The 11,554-nt window shown below is 40.0% G+C and overlaps 1 protein-coding gene and 1 long non-coding RNA gene across 2 annotated transcripts in view; one reads left to right on the top strand and one right to left on the bottom strand.

Annotated features, from left to right (window-relative positions):
• The first annotated feature begins 48 nt into the window (after positions 1 to 48).
• Positions 49 to 1,533, top strand: LOC104961583 (peroxisome assembly factor 2-like). The gene is made up of 2 exons (XM_010789898.1): positions 49 to 302; positions 1,150 to 1,533. Exons 1-2 carry the CDS (start codon positions 146 to 148, stop codon positions 1,284 to 1,286), a joined length of 294 nt encoding a protein of 97 aa, XP_010788200.1. The 5' UTR covers positions 49 to 145; the 3' UTR covers positions 1,287 to 1,533.
• Positions 1,534 to 2,384: 851 nt separating this feature from the next.
• Positions 2,385 to 11,554, bottom strand: part of LOC104961582 (uncharacterized) — a 10,752-nt gene continuing 1,582 nt past the window's right edge. Inside the window, exons 2-3 of the long non-coding RNA XR_800111.1 lie at positions 4,761 to 4,908; positions 2,385 to 3,870 (exon numbers count right to left, since the gene is read on the bottom strand). This is a non-coding gene — a long non-coding RNA (uncharacterized lncRNA). The remainder of the gene's footprint in view (positions 3,871 to 4,760; positions 4,909 to 11,554) is intronic.

The raw sequence follows: 11,554 nt of genomic DNA, 5'->3' as shown, positions 1-11,554 counted from the left end.
ATTTGAGATATGTTGCATCGTTGGAGGAGCTCGGGTCATAAGATTTCCATTGCCATTATACACTGTAGCTTATGTACACATGACATTAAGACCTTTGAATCAACTATGTGGATGTTTTGGAAGATTTTGTGTTCCACATAAATGAATGAATGTTGTGTTCAGGTTCCAGGTGGACTCTGCGGTGGACCTGCAGCAGGTGGTGGATCGCTGCCCGGATCACATGACCGGCGCCGACCTGTACGCTCTGTGTTCAGACGCCATGACGGCCGCCATCAAGAGGAAGATCTCTCTCATCGATGAGGGTGAGAAAATCAGAATACCTTTATTCGTCCCACAGAGGGGAACTTTGTGTTTGCTACAGCAAGAAAATACAGCTTAATATTACTTAAAGGTGGGGTAGGTAATAATGGAGAAACCAGCTCGAGTGCGCTAGAATTTGAAAATACGCAACCGAAAAGATTCTGCCCCTTCCTTCAGACTTCCTCACAGAGCCCCTCCTCCAACACACACGAACGCGCACATGACCAATGAGGGCACGAGGTAAGTTTGTGCACAGATGGAAGGCTGACAGGCAGGTAGGCCATCCAGTTATTTTAGCCGGGCCGGCTCAGATGATTGGTCGTGCTTTTTACAGCACCACGGCTTCCACAGATGACATTTTTAATGGATTTATTGTCAAAGCATTTAATATATTCATTGCTATCTGGATGTTAAGAGCGTTCCATGGAATATAACAAAAAGTGTTTCTGAAGTGAATTACCTACCCCACCTTTAGGAAGCATGTATTAAAAAATTATGAAGATACAACATTTAAAATATTTTCGGATATGTGTAATTAAGTAAATAATTTGTTTATATATAATTTAAAATTAGTAATATTTTTGTATGTCAATTTGACACTGCTTAATTTTGTATTCATATCATAATTCTCATGTTAAATTTCATTACCATTTTTTTAAATTATTGTTTTACACATTTGAAATAAATCAAATAACAAATTACACAATTTACAAAATACACTGAACTAAAAACCCACGTCCAACAGGAAGTGGACTTAAACGTTTTCTAAGCATCAGTCCTGTGTGTGGTTGTCATAAAGCACCACAGTTTGTCTTGGCTTGTAATGTCCCTGTCTCTCCTGTCTCTCAGGTCTGGACTCGGAGGAATCTCCTGTCCTCGTCACCGTTGAGGATTTCTCTTCAGCGTTGGATAACTTCAAGCCGTCAGTTTCCGAGGAGGAGCTTCTGAGATACAGAAACATTCAACAGAAACTCACCGCAAAGTAGAAGCTGATGGTGTTCACTCTCCTAAAAACACAAGGACTCTGACAATGGTTTAATTTAAAATGCCATCATGTATGAAGAAAATGTTGTTTGTAATATACTGTAAATGAAGTTAATTTATTTAATTGTGAAATGTAATTAATAAATAGAGAAGTTAATTTTCACAGATGCATTGTTTTTTTCCTCATGAAAGCACAGTCACTACATCATCTGCGTCACGAGTCAGATCAGCCAATCAGGTGGAGGATTTCTCTACGAACAAAAGTCTAACGTGATTTCTGTGGATTTTGATAAAAAACATGTATTTTATTAACAATAAGTGACTCCTATTCTAACATGCCAGCCCTGAGTTTACTGCAGTACCCGTGCCTTATACTGTTATGACTGAGTCGGTGCATTAACATTGGTTATAGGTACAATCATGTTTCTTTATTTTAGTAAACAAATCCTTTTAATTAGGTCACTTCATGTTATATATATATATATATATATATCAGTTAATATTATACTATAACTTTTTCATGACATTTTCATCATGCTATGACTTTTCAACACCCAATTGTCATGATATCCAGAACCTTCTGAATGTGCTGGTGGATCTTTATTTTATCCATCCTAAACCAATACAAATATTCAGAGACACTTCAAATTAAGTCTGTAGTTTAATTTTTGAAAAACACTTTTTTTTACAGCAGGTCGAAATGGTTAACAAAGACACGGTTCGCTTTGATGGAAGTTAAGGATTTAAAAAGCCTGAAATAGAGATTCATCAGATAAGCTGAGATGTTTGCTTTTACTGCTTCAGCTCAACATGATGAATGTGTTTTATTAGTTTGTGAATCAAAAGCCAAGTGAGTATTACTTCTACCATATGACTGCCATACAGCTACCATGACAACACTAGACGAACACCTCAAGAGTGGCGATCTGGAGACAGTTGAATTTGAAGGATTGCCTTTCTCACTGGTCACATACACTCAGTCCCAGTAGTAGCACATTAACACCAGAAAAGTTGACAGTTAGCTGATTGTAAAACCCCAAAATGTGGCAATTCATTGAAACACTCAGGTGGTGTTGAACAGAATGAGACTGAAGGCTTGACTTGGTCAAAAGAAAAATGCATTTCCATTTTATTAAATGCTTCAAATAAATCAAACTAGTTTTAAGCACACCATTAAGCCCCAGTTCTTTCTAAAGATGTTCCCATTGATGACGTTCCAGTATCTGACATGGTGATTAACTAGGACCTCTCTCAACCAACACAACTCTCTGTCAAATACTAGTAAAAGGACATTTTTGGCTGGATGCCATTTCAATTTCCCAACATTGGTAGCTGCTGAAAATTCCATTTCCTGAGGCTGCTAAGAAAATATTATCTATTTGGCAAAGCGAGGTTCAAACCTCCCACATGAAGCTGGTTTCACAATGTACTGACAAACGCACACAAAATAAGCGGTTCGTTCCAAAACGTATTCTACCAACTTTATGAAAAATAAAATGAAAAGAAAAACACATTAAGTTTGTCTAATACCCAGAAGCTCCAGTTTGCACATGTGTCTTATAAGTCAATTAACGTTCCTCGAGTGGAGGTCCAGCAACAACAGCAAATCAAATTAACCCACTTTTTTCAGTTTTTTTTTAAATCGTGATTGGTGCGATTAGCAACCTTAAATTCTCATTACAGTGTCTGAATTTCTGCATTACAAATGTTAATACCGGCAACAGTTGAACGATAAAACATCCACATTTTGTGGTGTATGTCATGTGATGCTTTCGTATTGTTTGAAGGTAATAGATATATAAGAACTGGATAAGCGAAGGCATTTTGCATGGCACATACGCCAAAATAGTTTTTATAGCTTCTGAGTTTACTTTTGTGAAATGTGGTCCCGCTGTCACTACCCGCAAGTTCTTGGTCTTCCCGGAGACTTTACATTGAAGATTTTAAAATTGCTTCTTTCGGCTTGATACAGAAATATAAAACCTCCATGCATTGAAAAATCCACAAGAGAAAGACCTTGTTTGCAAAGCAAGGTGTCCTTTCAACACCACAAGTGGCCGGTGGGAATAATTGGAAGCAAGGTTGAGCGACAGCGCCGTATCCAGTTCCCATCAAACATCCATAGTTAAAGCTACTTGTTAAATTATTATCTGACCGAAGAATGTGAGGCAGCAGTGAGCGTCTCGTCAGACTTCAATCAGCAGCAGGTTTTGACTTTTCTGAGACTAAAACACACGGAGCTGGAAAGCTGAAACAGGCTGAACTAAAAACACAGGGACAGTTTGTCTTTGGATAGGAATGAAGTACAAGCTACAGTCATTAGAGTCTAATGAGCCAAAACAGGTGCATATTTGAATAGGGGGTGAAGTTGTAGTCCAGGTTGTGGGTGTAATCCGGATTAATCTGGGGGTCTCAATCTCTGTGGTTCGTCCTCTTGCTTCACCCTGTTTTGTGATCCCTGGATTATAGTTTGTTGCTGGGGCAAAGATCCAACACACAGGTCTCCCTCTTCTTTGTCTTCCATATCTAACGAGCAGACCCTCCCCTCAAAGGTCTCAAGTGAAGTGCGGCATCCGACTGCAGGTTCTGGAAGAGAGGGAACGTTGGGTTTTTGATGGACCACAAAGAGGTTAGTCTTTTCACTTAGACTGTTTTCTTTGTTTACTTTTACTGAGATGAGAAAAGAAGCAGACGGAGAAAAAGATGTATGGAAAAAGATTAACTTCTTTGGGAAAATGTTCATGATTTCAGAGCTGAACATCTTTCTTAGCAACCACAAGCTGAACACAAAACCCCATGAAAACTACGAAAAATAATGCATTTTAAAAATTAAATCTTAACTCTTCTAGCTGAGTGTGGTGTGAGGTTATGCTTAGGCAACTAGAACACTGTTAACATTTGGTGTTGGTCAATGCATCCTGTCTCATGTTTCAGGTCATTATTAGGCTAGTTAAACCCATCATCTAAGACTAGCCTGAATATAAGACACAACTAGTTCAACAGTTGTTATGGACTGAATCTAAATGAAAGCAGTACCTAGAAGTCTACCTTAGGGCTGTGTATATGTCTTGTTTTAACGTTCTGTGTACTGCCTACCAAAAATATGTATGCCATTACCAGCAGATATTTCATTCCTATATACTTAAGCAATGTCCTCTCTGCATCAATAACAACCCATTAACATCACTCTAGTTAGGATTGACTCATAGGACCATCTTCTTTCAAATACATTTCCACGTACACGGGTGTTTTTGTAAACTGAGCTTGTTCTATGCTTATGACCTGTCGCCTAAATCCAAACTTTTTCCCTCATTATTGAGCTTTTGTAAAGCCTCAGGTAAGATGAACACTTTAAGAGACTCAAAGGTGACAGAGTGAACTTCTAAGGTCGCTGCTTCAGTTAACGCTATCGACTTCCTGGGTTTGTGTTGATGATGGGGTTCAGCATTCCTCCATGCAACATAAGCCATATTTACCGCTTACGTGGCCTTTGCTACTTTTGTGCGCTTCATCCTTTTCCTCCTCATGAGGGTCACCTGAGGCCTCTTCAACCCTGCGATGAGCAGCAGCAACCTGGGCCGCGACTTGGTGAGCCAGCTTCTCAGTAGCGTCCCCTTGGGAAACCTGTATGAACAACAGAAATCCTGTAAAGCCGGGACATCCACAGAACCAGCAGGGTTTAATGCTCTCTGTGTACTAGCTATTCACCATACAGATAACAGAGTGGTGCAGGGGTAACATAATTTCGTAGGCCAACCGGGAAGTTAGCATCACGCTGGATCCCTAAAACAAAAGCCAATAGGATTTTTCTTTTGCATATTGGATTATTGCAAAAATGAGCTCTGTGGATACATTTATGAATTAAGTATTGAAAGAGAAACCTTGCAAGTTAACACTACTTCTGATCTTTGAAGGGTAAATGCAATGGCCCAACCCAGTCTCACGGCATTTCGTGTTATAGTCACGAAATTAATTTCATCTATTGATTCGTGTCACCAACATGATTTTCGCATTTTTTTCGTGTCACACAGAACGATTTTAAAAGCAATGTATTTCTATTGGTAGTATGTTTCGTGCCTGCACCACGTCTTTTTGTCCGGTCGGGTCTTGGAATACCAGAAGCTGTGTGGTTCATAAAAACATTTTCTTACTCAATATCTTACCCTAAGCCTAACCCTATCCCTTTTATTTTAAATTGTATAATGTCTGAGTTTTTTTGCCGTCCGCGAGGAAAAGAAATGGGGCTCAGAGCCTCAGAATACTGAAATCTGTATTTTATAAAAAAAAAAAATAAAAAAAAAATCCTTCTAATTTGTTATTATTTGGTGCAGGCACGAAACATACTACCAATAGAAATACATTGCTTCTAAAAATGTCTGTGTCAGAATACTGAAATCTGTATTTTTAAAAAATCTATTTTTCCTTCTAATTTGTTATTATTTACATTACTTTTAAAATCGTTCTGTGTGACACGAAGAAAATGGGGGAATCGTGTTGGCGAACACGAATCAATAGATTAATTGTTGTGACTATAACACGAAATGCCGTGAGACTGTGTTGAATAAAAAATAAAAACAAGTAAAAGACAAGTAAAAGCTAACGTTACGCTACTGGCTGCAGTTGTTGCTTCACGTCCCGTCAGCTAAACTAAAGACAGACTGGTGACGTTTACTGTCCCTGACAAGATCTGTTGACTTTTCTTGTCGCCCTTTCAACATTTATATTTTTCGAATACTTTAGTTTATGACCAAGTACCTAAAGAACTGATGAAATTAGCCGAGCTAGACTTTGTCGTTTTTGCTAATGAGCTAAAGTTAGCTTGCAAAGAGGCTAAACTAAGACTATGGCGAACATTGAATCATTAACTTCATATAATTACTTTTAGCACACATGCAGTCTAGCAAAGAACTAAAACCTCAATGTAAGTGTATAGTCTAAAGTCTACATTCACAGTTTTATGTGAATTTTCACATTACAGAATCAATGCCTTGTGCTTCTTAACAAAACAAACAACATCAAAGCTGATATTTGAGCAACCACATAATCTCTGCTGCCAGTCGAGCCAACGGACATCAACAAACTCCCCCAGCTGCCTAAATCTGTTCACTGAATCTGACAGAAGAAAATACATGTTTTGAACTAAATGAGTGAAAGCAGAAACAACCAATATATTAGGCCAAGCCGCCGGACGGAGATTTTTGAAAACTTCAGCGTTTCCTGTTGTTGCTTTTTGTGCACGGACAGTTAGGAATTAGGGAGGAGAAAAACAAAGGTGAACCATCTTTTCTGTTTGGTTTGTTTGTCAGCAGGATTACGGAAAAAACACCGATGAGATGTACTTCAAACCTTGTGGAAGGGAAACTAAAGAACCCATGACTTTTGGAGCAGATCCAGATCATGGGCCGAATACAAAAAATACTTTTGGCCTTGCAAGAGGCATTTCGCTCTCAAAATACCCTTAGAGAGATTTTATTTAAACAAAGAAAAGGAACAAATCTGGTACCACCAATTATTTATTATTAAAAAGCCAGAGCGACTACAGGAAATGCTGATATTTACATTTACAAACGTAATACTAAATTAAATCGTAGACGTGACGTTCTGTTCGCGTCACAACATCTGTCATCTTTTAACTCCGGGATTCCACGCCATATGACCGAAGATCCACCCGACCAATCACACCACCTCCACACGCTCTTTTTTCCGATGAGCCCGGATTAGAAAGCAGGACAGTACCTCAACCAGTAACTCTCCTCACCGAAGCACCATAGCAAAAGCGTTCAGCCTCCTTCAGAAACGTCACATTCTCCACAAACAGCCCTTTTTCTAAAAAGCCGGCCGCTGCAGCAGCTGCGACCTTTGTGTTTTTATACGAGCTGAGACTTGCTGAGCACGATAAACCTTTGTGCTGTTCGAGCACACTGCACCCAGCCAGAGAGAAATCTAGCAACGTGTAGACGCGGAGCGGCCTTGCTGACGCCATTGTTGTCGCCTGCGGGGCTCGATGTTAAATGTACCGAGGGACAAATGGTTTGTGTAGCTGACCCTGCCAACCCCCCCACCCTGACCCCCCCCTTTCGCCCTCATCCTGTTCCTAATCCTCATGATTGTCTCCAGTGGCTTTGTCTTCTCCTCAACTTCTCCTGTGCATCTTCACTTTAAATTGACTTCTTCTTCTCCTTGTGAGCGGCCATCTTTAAATCCTCTTCAGGTTTGGGTTTCTTTGGCGCCCTGTTGACCTCTTTTTGACCTTTCACAGTTAGACTTGCTTTATTTTGTTCCGAATTTTCTTTTCATTCTGGTCCTCACTTTCCATGGTAGTTTCCTTTTTGAGAAATCCTCTCTATTGAATAAAAGCAGTACCTTACCTTCTCATCAAAAATCCCAACATCCTACTTTCCTGTTCTACCCTGTGATGCTTGTCATGTCAAGTTCTCTATGCTATCAGTTCTCCCTACTTAACCCTAACCCCACCTCCTCCACAGCAGCCATCTTTGTTTCTTTCTGTTACCGACCGCTCGCCGACGTCCTTAGAACCAGAGGAACCCGGTAACTTTGACATTGTCCTGGTCCGTCCGGCCTGTAGCAGCTACATCGAGCGGCGCTCACTCTTAATATCTGAGTCACCTAACAGAAAGCTGGCAGATCATCATCAGCAACGTCACAATCGTCCCTTCCGTCCGATCAGCAGGCAAAGAACCATTCATCCCAAAACTAAGTAATCTAAATAACATTTAACATTTATTATTACAAACATCAGAGAATAGAGGTACTACTAAGTTGTTTTTCAGAGCCGTAGAGAAACTTTAACACCACCGACAAACCAAACCACTTGCCTTAAATTCATCAAGAGTCCAGGTTCTCACTGTGAGGCTCTAAACAAATATGGAGTGAACACGTTTAAAAAGTTTCAACATGGAGTCCCAGCCGATGTTATCCACATCCACGCTCTCCATCACCTCGGCTCACAACTTAGCAGTCCTCTACCTCCACTCCCTACCTCAGGAACACAACAGAAAGCAGTCCTTACCAATTGACCCCACACATTTGTTAGGTTATGCCCCCGGCGTCCCTGCTGAGGCACATATATGATCCCCGCTGCACTTTTTTCCTCTCGCACTAGAAGCTTCAGCCCGGACGCAAAAACAAATCTGCTCAATAATAGGAGGCCATGCAGCGGCCGGGTGGGGCCTTTAAAAAAGGAGGGTCCACTCAGCACTTCTCACTGCGAACGGCAACGGGTGATCCCAGGACACACAGCCAATCAGGGAGCAGACTGCACCTGTTGCCATGACGCCAGGCACTGACCGGTATAAAAAGGTGGTGGTGATGGTGGAAGATGTTTGATGAAGTTTCGCTTCATCTACACTTTCACTGAATAATATATACAATTGTTCTAACTAAGTTCTGCTTCCTTAAAGAACCTCTGAGAAAGTTCAATCTTCTTTCAGTTTCCAAATATCAAACCTTTCTTCCCTCTTGTTTATTTCTTTTTTAAATCTTGACTTATTTATAGATGTAGCATAATGAATCAATAAAGTGACAATACTAATAACTTGTAGTTTAAATATCTTCAGTAAGGTATTTAGAAACAGTACAATTTTGAGAGAATTAATTTTTTTCACTTTCTTCTAATTAACTAAACTATTGTACTTTAGTGTAGTCCACTAATATGTTAGTTAGTAAATGATTTAACTAATTAATTGTGTTCACTTCACTTACTTGTGAATTTACAGGTTCAGCCGACTGATATAAAATATAATCAATAAATAAGTTATGAATATTGAAGGCGAAAGATACATTTTTCCGCAGGGAGAATACAGAAAACCTTTATAACCGCTGACTTAAAGTCAAGTATTTGATAAGTATTATCAGCTTTATGAAGTTAAAGCAGCCTCCTGTGCCAGAAGCAAATGTACACAAGTAATCATTATCTAGGAATATGAGTAGTATTGGCAATAGTAGTAATATTCAATATGTAAAACACAAACTATGATGTTGCTCAACTGAGAGATATTTGTACGTCAGGATGGTCTATATTCTGTTAAGGTGTAATTTTAAAATATATAATATTCAAAAATGAATATCATGTTTGGTTAGTAAAATAAAAATAATAGAAGAACAAAGTTTAGCACAGGACTTAAGTACATGATCTGCAGATAGGTGCAGAAACTGGAGCAGTGTTCACAAATAGAGACGGGTTTAAACGACTATATCACAGACATATATGTATTTTCAAAAGTCAAGATCATTTAAAATTATTTACAGTTTTCTTTCCGAAACAAGATGATATAGCTTCTTCTGCACTTGGCTGTTGATTCTGACGCCTAATGAAACGCAGTATGTTTGTGTTTCTTCATTCATTCATAAAAAAAATGAAATTGAAGGTAAGATAAATCCTTCAGCGGACTGTGATGTGTGTGTCTGCTCTGTAGAGGGTGCTGTGGCTTCAAGAAAACACAGAGATGCAGAGGAAGAGGAGGAGGAAGAGGAAGAGGAAGAGGAAAAGGAGGCTGTGCAGGCATGTTTAGTGTCAGGCTGAGAGGATAGCCCTGCTGTTTGTTCACTGCTGCAGAGATCAACCTGGAGGAGGAGGAGAGGAGGGGAGGGAGGAGGGAGGAGGGCTGGCACTGCAATGCAGAACATCAAATGAGGAGGAGGAAGGAGAGGAGGTAGGAGAGAGGAGGGAGGAGAGGAGGAGAGAGGAGGGAAGGAGGAGAGAGGAGGGAGGGAGGAGGAAGGAGAGAGGAGTGAGGGAGGAGAGAGGAGTGAGGGAAGAGGAAGGAGAGAGGAGGGAGGGAAGGAGGGAGGTGGAGAGAGGAGGGAGGGAAGGAGGGAGGTGGAGAGAGAGAGGAAGGAAGGAAGGAGAGAGGAGGGAAGGAGGAGAGAGGAGGGAGGGAGGAGGAAGGAGAGAGGAGGGAGAGAGAGAGGAGGGATCTGCCAGCTCTGCAGAGAGGGGGAAATTCAGGGATTCCCTGTCGGCTTGGAAAAGATCCAGAAAGAGAAGCAGAAACGCGAGTTCTGATACAAAATGACATGCAGATGAAAAACAGACGAGATGAAACGGACTTAACTCTCAACACGATACCTTTTACAGAATATAAAGAATATTCCTTCATCCATTTGGGAACTAACCAGCTGTGACCTTGAAGAGTTATTGTGAAAAATGTGACAGGATTATGGAAATGGCAAAATTCACATGTCGGATTATTGGATGTAGATTTATATATGTTTTTTATCCATTAATTATATTGTTTGTATTTGTTGTCTTTGACATTTAATACTTGGTTTATTCAATAACGTCCTTTAACGTGTGTTTTCTGTTTGGGGGGGGAGTTGGGGCGGATGGCTGTGGGACAAAGCGTCTGTCTTTGACACAAAACACCATATCTCTACCAACAACAGGTGTTTTGCTTTTTTAAAATAATAACAAAGTAGCTTTAACGGCCTTAACCTGTAATGTTTTTTTAGGTGTTACGAATTGTGTTGTATCGTTCAAAGAAAGTGGTTTGATGTTTGATTTGATGTCTAAACGAGAAGTCAGATGTGCTTTTATAACGGACAAACAGAATACAGCAAACAAAGATAGAAAAAGTACAAAGTATGAAATAATTTATTGTTAACATTTGATGTGATTTTCTTAGAAATACTCTTTGTGCTGATGATACAGTTTTCCTTCCTGACAGTGACGAACAGAAATAAGAATATATATCTGTGGTTACTACACAGTGTTCCCTCAAGCGCTTTCCTTCACATTGTGAGTTGTCAGCACGGTGCATACGTGACATTGATAAAGACATTTTAACATTAAAGCGCTTTTCATGCACAGACTGTGGCCGTTACATACAAGGGACCGACAGCAGTATCGATGTTTAGTGACAACAAAAGACCTCCAAGATACTGAAGTACCAAGGCAAAGACATCTTGGTTTTTTGTCTTATTTTAACAAAAAGTTTGAGACAATAGCGTCATGCAGAAAAGACCAAAGTGCATCAGTGCCGATACCGGCGGTGCTCGTGGGACAACGTGAGATACGCAAAGTACCACAAACAACAACCAGTCTCTCAGTACAAACAGCATACAGCAATCATTGCATATTATGACGCTATATTATAATTACACCTACACAGGAAATACGAGACACCAGAGACAAACAAACGCACATCCTCTCTCTTCTCAGGTGGCGACATAATGACAGCTTACATTTCCTCCACATAGGAAAAACATATTGGATTCAGAATCTGTGGATAAGGTAACTTCTAGTTTATCA

Source organism: Notothenia coriiceps, unplaced genomic scaffold, assembly GCF_000735185.1.
Source record: "Notothenia coriiceps isolate Sejong01 unplaced genomic scaffold, NC01 NC01_scaffold00033439, whole genome shotgun sequence".
Lineage (NCBI taxonomy): Eukaryota > Metazoa > Chordata > Actinopteri > Perciformes > Nototheniidae > Notothenia > Notothenia coriiceps.
The sequence above is the reverse complement of the archived record's forward strand: the minus strand, read 5'-3'. Positions and strand labels throughout refer to the sequence as shown.

Coding starts and splice junctions, on each gene's coding strand:
- LOC104961583 (XM_010789898.1), top strand. CDS start 146: ATGAATGTTGTGTTCAGGTTCCAGGTGGACTCTGCGGTGGACCTGCAG. Junction 303..1,149: donor GATCTCTCTCATCGATGAGG/GTGAGAAAATCA, acceptor CCTGTCTCTCAG/GTCTGGACTCGGAGGAATCT.